The sequence below is a fragment of the Mastomys coucha genome, unplaced genomic scaffold (assembly GCF_008632895.1).
Source record: "Mastomys coucha isolate ucsf_1 unplaced genomic scaffold, UCSF_Mcou_1 pScaffold17, whole genome shotgun sequence".
NCBI classification, from domain to species: Eukaryota; Metazoa; Chordata; class Mammalia; order Rodentia; family Muridae; genus Mastomys; species Mastomys coucha.
The window spans coordinates 14213891-14225872 of record NW_022196899.1 but is presented as its reverse complement, the minus strand read 5'-3'; the positions used below and the strand labels follow the sequence as shown (position 1 = coordinate 14225872).

Genomic DNA, 11982 nt, shown 5'->3' with positions numbered 1-11982 from the left:
GTTCTGCTTGGAGGGTGGCATAGACATTAGGTGAGGGTAAGAATTTGGTTCATTAGCTGTGATAATTTTGAAAAGTATTCAGCTCAGAGAAAGAGTAACTTATAAAGTCCTCTTCTTCAAACTTGATACAAGAGTTACAAACGTCAAGCAAAGCATTCAGTCTCACTCTTTGTTGTTCCCTTAGGAGCCACCTCCCTAGTTAATCGTCTGTTTCTTTGGGGTATATAAATACTTTTGAAATATATAAGCTGTTCTGAAAACCATATAGTGTAAAAACATGAAATAAATAATACTACTAATAGAGAGGCTGAGATAGGAGAAGCAAGATTTCAAGACCCTTATGTTGTACACAGCCAGACACTGTCATGAACAAACAAGCTGAAAGTGTATATAGATCGTACAATATTGGACTCATTTCTCCAATACCAAATTAGAGAGACCATTGGATGACAATCAATTTCTAATTCTTCATATTTTTTGGATTTCAATCGATTAGGATATGTTGGTAATATTAATTTTCATATTAAGAAAAAGTAATTGTCACTTCCTGTTGTTTTTGTTATAAGAGGTAGAATTAGGTTTGTGTGAATTTGTTGAAAGATTACTTTCTTGCTTCTTCTAGGGTGTAGTTTTGCTCCTTATGTTGATGTTTTCCATCTATTATCCTTTGTAGGGCTGGATTGGTAGAAAGATATTGTGTAAATTTTGTTTTGTCATGGTAATATCTTGTTTTCTCCATCTATGGTAATTGAGAGTTTTGCTGGGTATAGTAGCCTGGGCTGGCATTTGTGTTCTTGTAGGGTCTGTATGACATCTGCGAGGATCTTCTAGCTTTCATAGTCTCTGGTGAGAAATCTGCTGTAATTCTGATAGGCCTGCCTTTATATGTTACTTGTCTTTTTTCCCTTACTGCTTTTAAAATTCTTTCTTTGTCTAGTGCATTTGGTATTTTGATTATTATGTGATGGGAGAAATTTCTTTTCTGGTCCAGTCTATTTGGAGTTCTGTAGGCTTCTTGTATGTTCATGGGCATCTCTTTCTTTAGGTTAGGGAAGTTTTCTTCTATAATTTTGTTGAAGATATTTACTAGCCCATTACATTGGGAGTCTTCACTCTCTTCTATACCTATTATCCTTAGGTTTGGTCTTCTCAGTGCCTCCTGGATTTCCTGGATGTTTTGGGTTAGGATTTTTTTTGCTTTTTGCATTTTCTTTGACTGTTGTGTCAATGTTTTCTATGGTGTCTTCTGCCCCTGAGATTCTCTCTTTTATCTCTTGTATTCTGTTGGTGATGCTTGCATCTATGACTCCTGATTTCTTTCTTAGGTTTTGTACCTCCAGGGTTGTCTCTCTTTCTGATTTCTTTATTGATTCTATTTCCAGTTTTAGATTCTAGATGGGTTTGCTCATTTCCTTTACCTGTTTGATTGTGTTTTCCTGTAGTTCTTTAAGGGATTTTTGTGTTTCCTCTTTAAGAGCTTCTAGCTGTTTACCTGTGTTCTCTTGTATTTCTTTGAGGGTGCTATTTATGTCTTTCTTAAAGTCCTGTATCATCATCATGAGAAGTGATTTTAGATCTGAGTCTTGCTTTTCTGGTGTGATGGTGTGTCCAGGACTTGCTATGGTGGGAGAATTGGGTTCTGATGATGCCAAGTAACCTTGGTTTGTGTTGTTTTGTTTCTTACTCTTGCCTCCCCCACCACCACCACCCGCCATCTGATTATCTCTAGTGCTACCTGCCCTTGCTAAATCTGACTGGAGCCTGTCCTTCCTGTGATCCTGATTGTGTCAGAACTCTTCAGAGTCAAGCTGTCTCTGGGATCCTGTGATTCTGGGATCCTGTGATCCTGGGCTTGTTAGAGCACCTAGGAGTGGAGCTTCGTCTAGGTATTGTGGGACTGGCTGCAGAGCTTGCACCCTAGGTCTGCTCAGGACACCAGCCCAGAAATACCGGAAGGAACCAGAGCCACTGGGCTGATTTTTTTTTTTCTTGAGACAGGGTTTCTCTGTGTAGCCTTGGCTGTCCTGGAACTCACTCTGTAGACGAGGGTGGCCTCGAACTCAGAAATCCACCTGTCTCTGCCTCCCAAGTGCTGGGATTAAAGGCGTGTGCCACCACCGTCCAGCTTGTTTTGCATTTTTTAAAGCTTTTTTACTGACCCTTTGTGAGTTTCACATTATATACTCCAATCCCACTCCCTGTCCCTTGTATCTGCCTTCTTCCTTCGCAACCTCTTTCTCCCCCAAAAATAAAAAACACAAAAACTAAAAAGCAAAACAACAAAGCATAAAAAACCAATCTTGTCATGGAAGCTGTAGTGTGTCATGGTGTAGCTCAATGTCTTAGTTAGGGTTTTACTGCTGTGAACAGACACTATGACTAAGGTACCTCTTATAAGGACCACATTTAATTGAGGCTGCCTTACAGGTTCAGAGGTTCAGTCCATTATCATCAAGGCTGGAACATGGCAGCATCCAGGCAGGCATGGTGCAGGAGGAGCTGAGAGTTCTACATCTTCATCTGAAGGCTGCTAGGAGATTACTGGCTTCCAGGCAGCTAGGTTGAGGGCATTCAAGCCCATCCTCACAGTGACACACATACACAAGGCCACACCTCTTAATAGTGCCATTCCCTGGGCAGAGCATATACACACCATCACACACAGTGTTTTCCTCTGTCTACTCATCTTCACTTGCAAATGTTTATTGCAATGAGTCATTGGTCTAGTTCAAGGTCTCTGGCTTCTGTGACACGGTTCATGTTGTATCCTCACTGGGACTCCTCCCAGTTATCCTGTTGTCGCTAATAGAGATCTTGAAGCTTTGGATCAGCAGAACTGGCCCTTTCATGAACTCAGATAGTTCAAAGATAATGTAGATTTGGAGGTGGGCCAACTCAAAGCCCTGTTTCGGGGCATGGCTAATAGCTGGACTGGTCAGCCTGCCATCTCCCCTGCATCCACACCACCAGGGCAACCAGGGCAAGCTCTCCAGCCTTGTTCCAGCTAGGCCACCCAGTGCTGTGGCAAGAGACAGGGTCAGCTCTCCTGTTGTCATTCTCTAGGGACAGCTTGCATGTATGTACCCACACCGCTAAAGCCAGCTACCGAGTCCATACACTGGGCCTACTTTCCAAGTGCTATAGCCAGTGAGGGGCTGGACCAGATCTCACACACTCGGGGCCAGCTCACCCAACTACCTCAGGTGGTGAGGAATGAGCATCACCCCTGTGTCCACTCTACCCGATGGCAGACAGTGGCAAGGGCAGATCTCCCACACTCACAGCCTCAGCCTACTCCCCAAATGCTGCTGCTGTTGAGAGGAGGTGGGGCCAGCTCTCAGAGTGCTAGAGCAGTGAGGGATAGCAGCAGTTCTGTGCGGCCTTTGGATAGCTACATGGTCCCAGGAGGCTGTCCAAACCAGGGATGTCTCCACGGTCTCTAGTGGTAATATAAGCCACAGACCTCAACACCGACCGCTACTGCAGCATGGCCACAGACCCAGGGATGGCCCTCAGTGGCAACGTGAACTGGAACTTCACCATGGCCTCAGATGGTAGGGCTGGCTACTCCTTCCCATCCTCTCATCTCCAGTTCTACCTCTCTTCATAAACGCTCAAACTGTTGTTCGTCTCTTTCTCTTCTATCTATCTACCACATACTGGTACACTGTAGTGGCTTCCACTCCAGGCTAGCCTCATGTCTGGCCAGCCTCTGGGTGACATCTGCCTCCACTGCATGGCATAGCAGCAAGCAGGACTCTAAGGTGTCTAAGCCTGCCCATGTGACATGGCGGTGGGTGGGTCTCTGGATGTCTTCCTCCCCCTGGGCTGCATTTCGATGCACTGCAATGGTGGCGTACAGGCCTCTGTGTGTCTACAGCCTACCCGTGCCATACAGTAGAGGGCATAATCTCCCCACAAGCACTGCATGGCATGGCTGGAAACTATCTTTTAAGTCATTCCCTCATGTCCATAATGTAGATGTAAAAAAGTCTGAAACCTGAATCCAGATGAATTGAAACCTTGGACACAACAACTAGCCTAGTGTCTGAGACCTTCTGCTCGTCGCTTCTGTATATAAGATATAGGCTAAATCCTTCAGCCTCCTTAGCCGTCCTGCTGTGCAACTAGTATACTGTGATAGAAGTGAAGGCACATCTTAAGTTTTGTGACCAGTGTGGGACCCAGACAGTATTTCTCACACTGCAATAGCCCTACATGATTTCAAGGATTGTTCTCTGCTGTGACTACTTTACATAAAACTGGCAAGCTTGTCTTCATTGCTATTGCTATTCCTGAGCGGAGTCTGTTTCCCTCTTAGCACTGCCTCTCACTCCCTTTGCCCCAGGAACCCCAGGAGCTCTTGGGCTGGCCCAGACCAACCTCCTGTTTACTAACCAATGCAGGCGCCAGCTCTTACACGGTTTCTTTCTCTTGCTCTCTACCACTCTCCATTCCTATAACTCTTATATATGTGACAGTTTAACTGCTAACGTATGTGAGTGTCCTCAGTCCTTACTGCACAGAACCGAGCAGCCTTAGCCTCAGCTGAAGCAGCAGCCCTCGCTGCTGGATTCCTGCACAGCCAGCCTCGCATCACCCTTCTTCCCTCTGCGCTCCCTCAGTCTTCCCGAGCTACTGCTTGTATTCCCTTACATAGTGTGCCCCAGTTAGCATTTTAAGAAAGCTACACAAATCCTATGTTTTTGTTTTGTTTTGTTGCAGAAATCTGGTCATTGCGCCATGCTATTTTCCACAGTCTTGCTAATCTTTATCTAAGAAGTTCTTTACCTTAGGTCAAAAAGAGCAATTCCACCCACATCTCAGTCGTTTATAGCAGCGGTTCTCCACCTGTGGGTCAGCTCCTCGGGGAGTTGAACCACCTTTTCACAGTAGTCACCGATCATCTATTTACATTATGATACATAGCAGTAGGAAATTTATGGTTAGGGAACACCACATGTGACAAACAGCATCCACCTGAAACAAGCTTAATAAGTAATTTAGGACTGCTTTGTCTATAAAACAACTATCCACTGGAATTAGGTTTTTTTCTGTCTTTCTGTTAGGATAGAATAAGTAAAGATATTTCCAAGGAATAGGATCCTTTCTTTATTACAAAAGGTAATAGTGATCTAGCTACTGAGTATTGGAAACTGGCCTTCATGAATGTAGATCCCAAATCCTGAAATGTAAGCCTGTGGGTATCTCCAGATGCCATTGCTCTTGACTTCAGGAGAAAGACCATGGGCCCCAGCATAAATCTAGGGAGGTTGTGGGGAGGACCTGAAGATGAAATGCACATTCCTACCCACAGCAGAGGATCAGACAGTCTGTGCAGATGGGTTGGAATGTTTTGCCCTTTTCCTACATGCAGCTTGAAGTCCCAGTTTGCAGACTGAAGTCCCAGGACAGCATTAGATGATCAATGCTCTGCACAGTCTATGCATTGTTCACTGTGGACCTGAGATACACCATCCACTTCTTGTTCTCATTTTCCTTTTTCTCCCCAAACTTTGTATAAACTTTATCCTTCTAAGAACAGCTTTTAGACTCTTGGTACTATGGAATTTTCCTGTTGGTTGCTTCTATTGCAGAATCCTCAACTATACTTGATGTATTCCCTTTTCTGCTTAGATTGGCTGACCATAGGTGAAGATGAATAGATGCCAGTCATCAAACAATGTCCGATAATCCCAAGCATGTCTTTACAGAATAGCTCATCCTGGCCTGGGTTAATCACAGCCTGTTCATTCACTAGCCATGTGACTTATCCTTTGACATATTCTTTAACTTTTAGCCTTGCCTGCCCTCCAACACACATAGTAGTTTTAGAGACTAAATGAGGTACACAATATAAATGCGAACCATAGCATAGGGTTTGTACTTCAAAGTATGGCAGCTGACTCCCGATAGCGTACATCTGTGAACTGTCAGGACACGTAGGGAAGGATAGCTACTCCCTAATGTTTCTGTGTATTTTAATTATCCTTGCCATCATTGCTATGGCAGGATGGCATTTATATGAGATACAGGCTAATAAAAAATGTAAAGATCAGTATATCAGTATGTAGGTTGAGAACTAGTGGTTGGCTAATACAGGAGAAAAAAAAAATAACTGCTGTGGCTTCAGGCAGGGAAGTTGCATCAGGATAGGTGAATGTCTAATACCCGTGCTTCCTTCTGTGCACCTTCCTGCATAATCTGGACTGCTAGGATGAGGCTGTGCCTGCCACCATCTCTGCCACACACAGACATAAACACCCAGATCTGAGACAGCATCTCTCACCATCTCTGGACCACACGAAGATGATTACTTGAATCCTGCCCATTTTTCCCAGGCACTGCCCCATCCTTACTTTCTACATGAAGCCTGTTTTGAAAACCCACCTTGGAATTCCCATAAGCTATAAGATCCTAATGGCCTTGGTGGCCCTGCCTTGCTTCCTTTCCCTGGTTGTTTCTATGTGACTCTTCTTCCCTCATGGACAAAGGCTTCCTGTGGAGACACAGCCACATAGTGCCTGAGATATAGTAGGTTCCTATTTAGGGCATTTCTGTTAGGATTTCTGTCTGCCTAAGTACAGAGAGTGGGGAGGATGGATGGGATGGAGAGCTGGGGCAGGGAAGTCAAAGACTCTATGTAGAAAATAGAGAGCTTGGGATACCCATTTTCAAAAAACAAACATGAGGTAGACTAAACAAACCTTTCTTTCCCAGCCTTACTTTTCTTCCATGATCACAGGTTAAGCTCTGGCCTCAAGCAAACCTGTACATCTCTGACACTTGATAGCCATATGGCCTTGAACAACAATCTCTTTAGCTTCAACTAGTGTATTAATTGAAGCTTACACAATGGGATTATTACTTCTAACCATGTCCTTACAAAATCTGGACCTATCCCAAACATTACAAAATAAAATTGGAAGGCAGGAAACGTTACCCAAATGGTCTGTGCTATTTTGTCTGTACATCTCACTCAACTATGTTGGATACATATAGGATAAATCCACTAAGTCTAACTCTTGAGCCCAGTACACAGGACTTCTACCACAGTTTCTGACTATGTCAGTGGCCCGTGGTTGTGTCCACAGGTACTCACCTCACACCTGCCGGCTAACTTTTGGCATTGGGTGCAGATACTCGGATACCATTCATATAAGCTTGAAGTTACAACCTACTGCCTCAGAGTTCTGCCCTCCAGCACTGCCTTGTAGCACCTTCCTTCCCTCTGAAGTCTCAAGAACCCAGGTTCCAGTTTCCCTTGTGGTGTTTCTTGTACTTGCATTTATTTTATTTTAACTTTGAGACAGATTCTCACTAAGTAATTTGGCCTGGACTTGAACTCACTGTATAGCATAAGTAAACCTCGAATTGTAAATCCTTCTGCCTTGTTCTCTCAAGTAGCCAGGACCACATGTCTGTACAAATAGGTCCAGCTGGTTGCTGAAATTCATCACCCATCTTTTTTTGTGCTTATCCTACGTGAGATCTTAGTTATTCTTTTTTTAATTAGATTTATTAATTTTATTTTGTCTTTTGATTACATGTATATATGTATATGCTTGATGTCACACAGGGTCAGAAGAGGATGTCAGATCCCTTGGAACTTAACTACAGGTGGTTTGTGAACCGCTATTTGGGTGCTGGAAATTGAACAGACCCTCTGTAAGAGCAAGAAGTGCTCTTAACCATTGAGCCACCTCTCCAGTCCCTATTGTTTTTAAATTCATAGATTTCCTTCAAGCTAATTAAAAAAACAGGCTTAGCACTTATGCATTTAAAAGTATCATTTGTTGTAAAATTTGGTGTGTATTACAAAAAGATTACATGTCAAATAAAAGTGTAGTGTAAGGCTGGAGAGGTGGCTCAGCTGGTAAAGCCTGCTGTGTAAGCTATGACGTCCTGAGTTTAGATCTCCAGCATTCGCATAAAAACCAGGTGCAGGCACCTGTAACCACAGCACTGGAATACAGCCCAGCTGTCTCAAAAACCAAATAGAAAACACTTAAGAAACTGGGCGGTGGTGGCGCACACCTTTAATCCCAGTACTTGGGAGGCAGAGGCAGGTGGATTTCTGAGTTCGAGGCCACCCTGGTCTACAGAGTGAGTTCCAGGACAGCCAGTGCTACACAGAGAAACCCTGTCTTGAAAAAAACCAAAAAAAAAAAAAAGCCACTTAAGAAAGATACTGAATGTCCCCCTCTTGTCTCTGCACATACAGGCAACACACACACTCACATCACTTCATACATATATCATATACAAGCTAAAGTGGGTTTTAATTTTTCATATATCTATGTATATGGGAGCAGGGGCTGTACAAGTGAGACCCTGTTGAACCATGTGTGTTGCGGGTCGCCCAGTGTGGGTCCTGGGAACTGAACTTGGGTCCTCTCCAAGAGCAGCACATGCTTTTAACCTGACCTCCCTCTCCCACCACAAACTGCAGGGTTTTTAAATACTTGCCACTGGAGATACATTACAACATAGTAGGATGACTGTAGATAATATACTATATATTTCAAAATGCCAAAAGGATTTTCAAAGTTTTCACCAGAAGGTGAGGATAGAGTCTTCAGGAAATGTTTGAGTACATTGATCTAATCATGCAATGTATATACATATCAAAACATTACGTTCCTGATAAGCAAGTATTTATTACTTAATATCCTTGCAGGCCAGAAGAGACAGTTTTAATCTATTCCTCCCTGGAACTGGAACTAGGCCACAGATTTGAGACAGATATCCAATGTATCTGGCAGGCTGCAGACAGCATGGTTCTGCTGGCAGTTTTAACTTCTCAGAGGAAACATAAGCAAGTTGACAAGGCAATCAAGTCATATGAGCATGTTTAGCATGAGGTAGGAAGTGCACTCTCTGTGGAGAGAGGGAGGAGTGTGCATTTACTGTTCAGTGACCTTATCTAACAAGGGTGTGGACTGCTTCTAGTTAGACTAGAAGCACTGTAGTCGCTCTGACATGGTAATCTCCTTAGAATGGTTGCCCAGGGGATGAGCTCCTGGGAGGTAGAACATGAGCATTTTCTAAATGTTTCTTATTTTTGGTGTAGTTTTCTTTCCAACTGCTACCACAGGATGGAAGGTACATACCTGAAGCTTTACAGGAAAAGGTGCTCAGAAGCCACTCACCCTTTCTACTTGTTCACTTGGCAGGTTTGGTAAAAATGCCAAAGTTGTGCACTTCCTGGGACGAACCAAGCCATGGAATTACTCTTACAATCCCCAAACAAAAAGTGTCAAATGTGAATCCCAGGACCCAACCATGAGTCACCCAGAGTTTCTGAACCTGTGGTGGGACACCTTCACCACCAACGTCTTACCTCTGCTCCAACACCATGGCCTTGTCAAAGATACCAGCTCCTATCTAATGATGGTAAGTTCAGTTTGGTTTCACTCTTATTTCAGGAAATTTAGTGCTGTACTTTTTAAACTTGATCTATTGACAGAATTCAGTAATTCTTAGTAGTATTTTAAATAGAGGAAGGTCTGTATGGGAAAAACCACTGTATGCAATAATACCACAGAACAAAAGAACATTGTGTGGCAAATTTCATTAAACCTGAAAATATAGGCTTTTGGAATTCTATAAGCACATACATTGAAACTATAGAATTCTTGGCTGGTTAGTCATAAAAATGATGCGTAGATGATTCTTAATATCTACATAAAGAGTGAGTAGGCTAGACATTGAGCCTCAGAGAGAAATGCTTACCTAGTATGGGCAAGCCCTTCCTTCCACCTCCAGCACTGGCTGGGAGAGGTGAAGAGAATGTCTCACTTAAGGTTTAAAAACTTCAAACCTTTAAATATATGTTGTACTTACAGTATGCTTAGAAAAATGAACTTTCTGTTAAAAAGATCACAGTAGGAATACATAATACACAATAAGTATTGTAGGAATATTCTGGTTTCCTGTTTTATTCTCCTAAGATCTTGAAATGATCCCTTTGTGGGAGGGAGATGACACTGTACATTTTATAACAACAACCTTCATTAGCATGTTTTCTGATTTTAAAGGTGCTTTTCTGAGGTTTGTTCTTCATGCTGAATGGGAAGGTAAAGAAGAATGTTATTTTACATATTAAGATACAACAAAAACAACTAATGAGTAAATGAGGGAGTATTCAATGTAGGTGTAAGAAAGGGATAGGTAGCATATTCCTCCTAGTCAGTACTGTGTGTATCATATACCTGTTCGCAGCAGTGCCTACCAACACATTAAATCCTTAACTGCCTAAAACAACCAGTCCACTCGACTAAGTAGTTATTGTTAATATCCCCTCTTTATAGAGAAATTATAAGGCTTAGAAGTCATAGAATTTTACTCACATAATAGGTTACAGTAACAACTAGGACTCAAACCTATGTCTGAAAGACCATAATCTTTACAAAAAATTGATCTCTAGAGCCTATAATTTTTTTTTTTTTTTTTTTTTGAGACAGAGTTTCTGTGTGTAGCCCTGGCTGTCCTGGAATTCACTCTGTAGACCAGGCTGGCCTCGAACTCAGAAATCCGCCTGCCTCTACCTCCCAAGTGCTGGGATTAAAGGCGTGTGCCACCACGGCCTAGCTAGAGCCTATAATTAAGTATAGCATTTTCTGGCTGAAGGGAGAATTTTATAATTAGACTCTCATCGATTTTGCTAGCTCTATACCAGGCTTGATTGAGCTCAGGTGCCTGTCTCTTAGGGACATTCACTAAACTCTAGTTACTGTACTGTGAGGACCCTGTCTTTAACACCTGTGTCGCAAGTAGAAGGCAAAAGCAGGGTTGATCTGACATGCACACTTCCTTACTTTGCCTGAACTCTGACCTTGTTCTGTGCCTAAACTCCTTGGAGCTTCAGGACGTGGATTAATAGTTGTTCACATGATGGTAAAAACCCTATACCTAAACTTCTTGGAGCTGCAGTACATTTAAATGTTCATCTACAGTTTTACACATCAGTAAAAACCCTTTACTTAAACTCTTGGGAGTTTCAATATACTTACAATTCTATTTATGCCAGTAAACCAAGTACGAAAAAAAGGTTCCACCATTTTTTTTCTTTAAAAAGCATTACTTGTCTTTATTCATTTTTCTTCCTCTAAGTAAGATTTTCAGCACCAACTCAGCTGAGTTTTTAACAGCACAGGTTGCCATTTATGGTACACTTAGTTGATTGCCTAGCCAAATGCAATGAGAATCTAGTCAAGTAGAGTAGACTTGCCGCGTGTACCATTCTTTCCACAATACAAAAGCTGAGGATTATAAACGGAGAGAAGGTGAAGATGGGAAGCAATTGTCTAAAACCAAGCAGATTGTCAGAAGCTACAAGAATAGATGCTACTTGCAAACCAAATGAAAAGCTTGGACAGAAAACTTTGGTACAGCCTCAAACCACTTAGCTTTCTTTCCTATAGTGATGACTTGAGTGTGCGCTGTCCCTCTGGGTGAGTTCTTTACGAAGCACAGTATCTGAGGAATCACTTTGTTTAAGTTCTCAACCTTTCCAAGCCCACATGGATCAAGAGTTTATCATGAACTTTGTGTTCCCTTGTCATCCATCTTACACTTTCTACTGAACTGTTTGCAGCTTTCAGGCTTGGTCCATACACTGGCTTTCTCTTGTGGCTTCTGTAGAAAGGTATGCAGAACTTAAACATTAACCCTAATTACCTTGTTCTCCCAATGTTTTCACTGAGTCAAGAAGTCTTCATTTTTTTTAGAGGAAAAAAAAAATCATATTGCCCTTGTATTCTTGTCTTTTGTTTGTTTGTTTCATGTAATTGCTTTTCTGTTTTTTTGCATGATGATTCATTTTGGCTTTTCTCACATTGTTGATTGATTGCATTGTTTAAGTTCATCAGAACTTCAGCTCTTAAGGTGCATCTGATGACTCTCTCTTCCAGGAACATGTCTCAGGAGCCCTGTCAGACCTGTCCTTTGGGGAAGCCCCAGCTGCACCACAACCGTCTA

At 42.4% G+C, this 11982-nt stretch overlaps 1 protein-coding gene across 1 annotated transcript in view; it reads left to right on the top strand.

Annotated features, from left to right (window-relative positions):
* The window catches only part of Gyg1 (glycogenin 1), a 38486-nt gene that overhangs the window by 23139 nt on the left and 3365 nt on the right, over nucleotides 1-11982 (top strand). The window contains exons 6-8 of the mRNA XM_031376277.1: nucleotides 9177-9396; nucleotides 11600-11650; nucleotides 11916-11977. Coding sequence (XP_031232137.1) covers nucleotides 9177-9396; nucleotides 11600-11650; nucleotides 11916-11977 — 333 coding nt within the window. The remainder of the gene's footprint in view (nucleotides 1-9176; nucleotides 9397-11599; nucleotides 11651-11915; nucleotides 11978-11982) is intronic.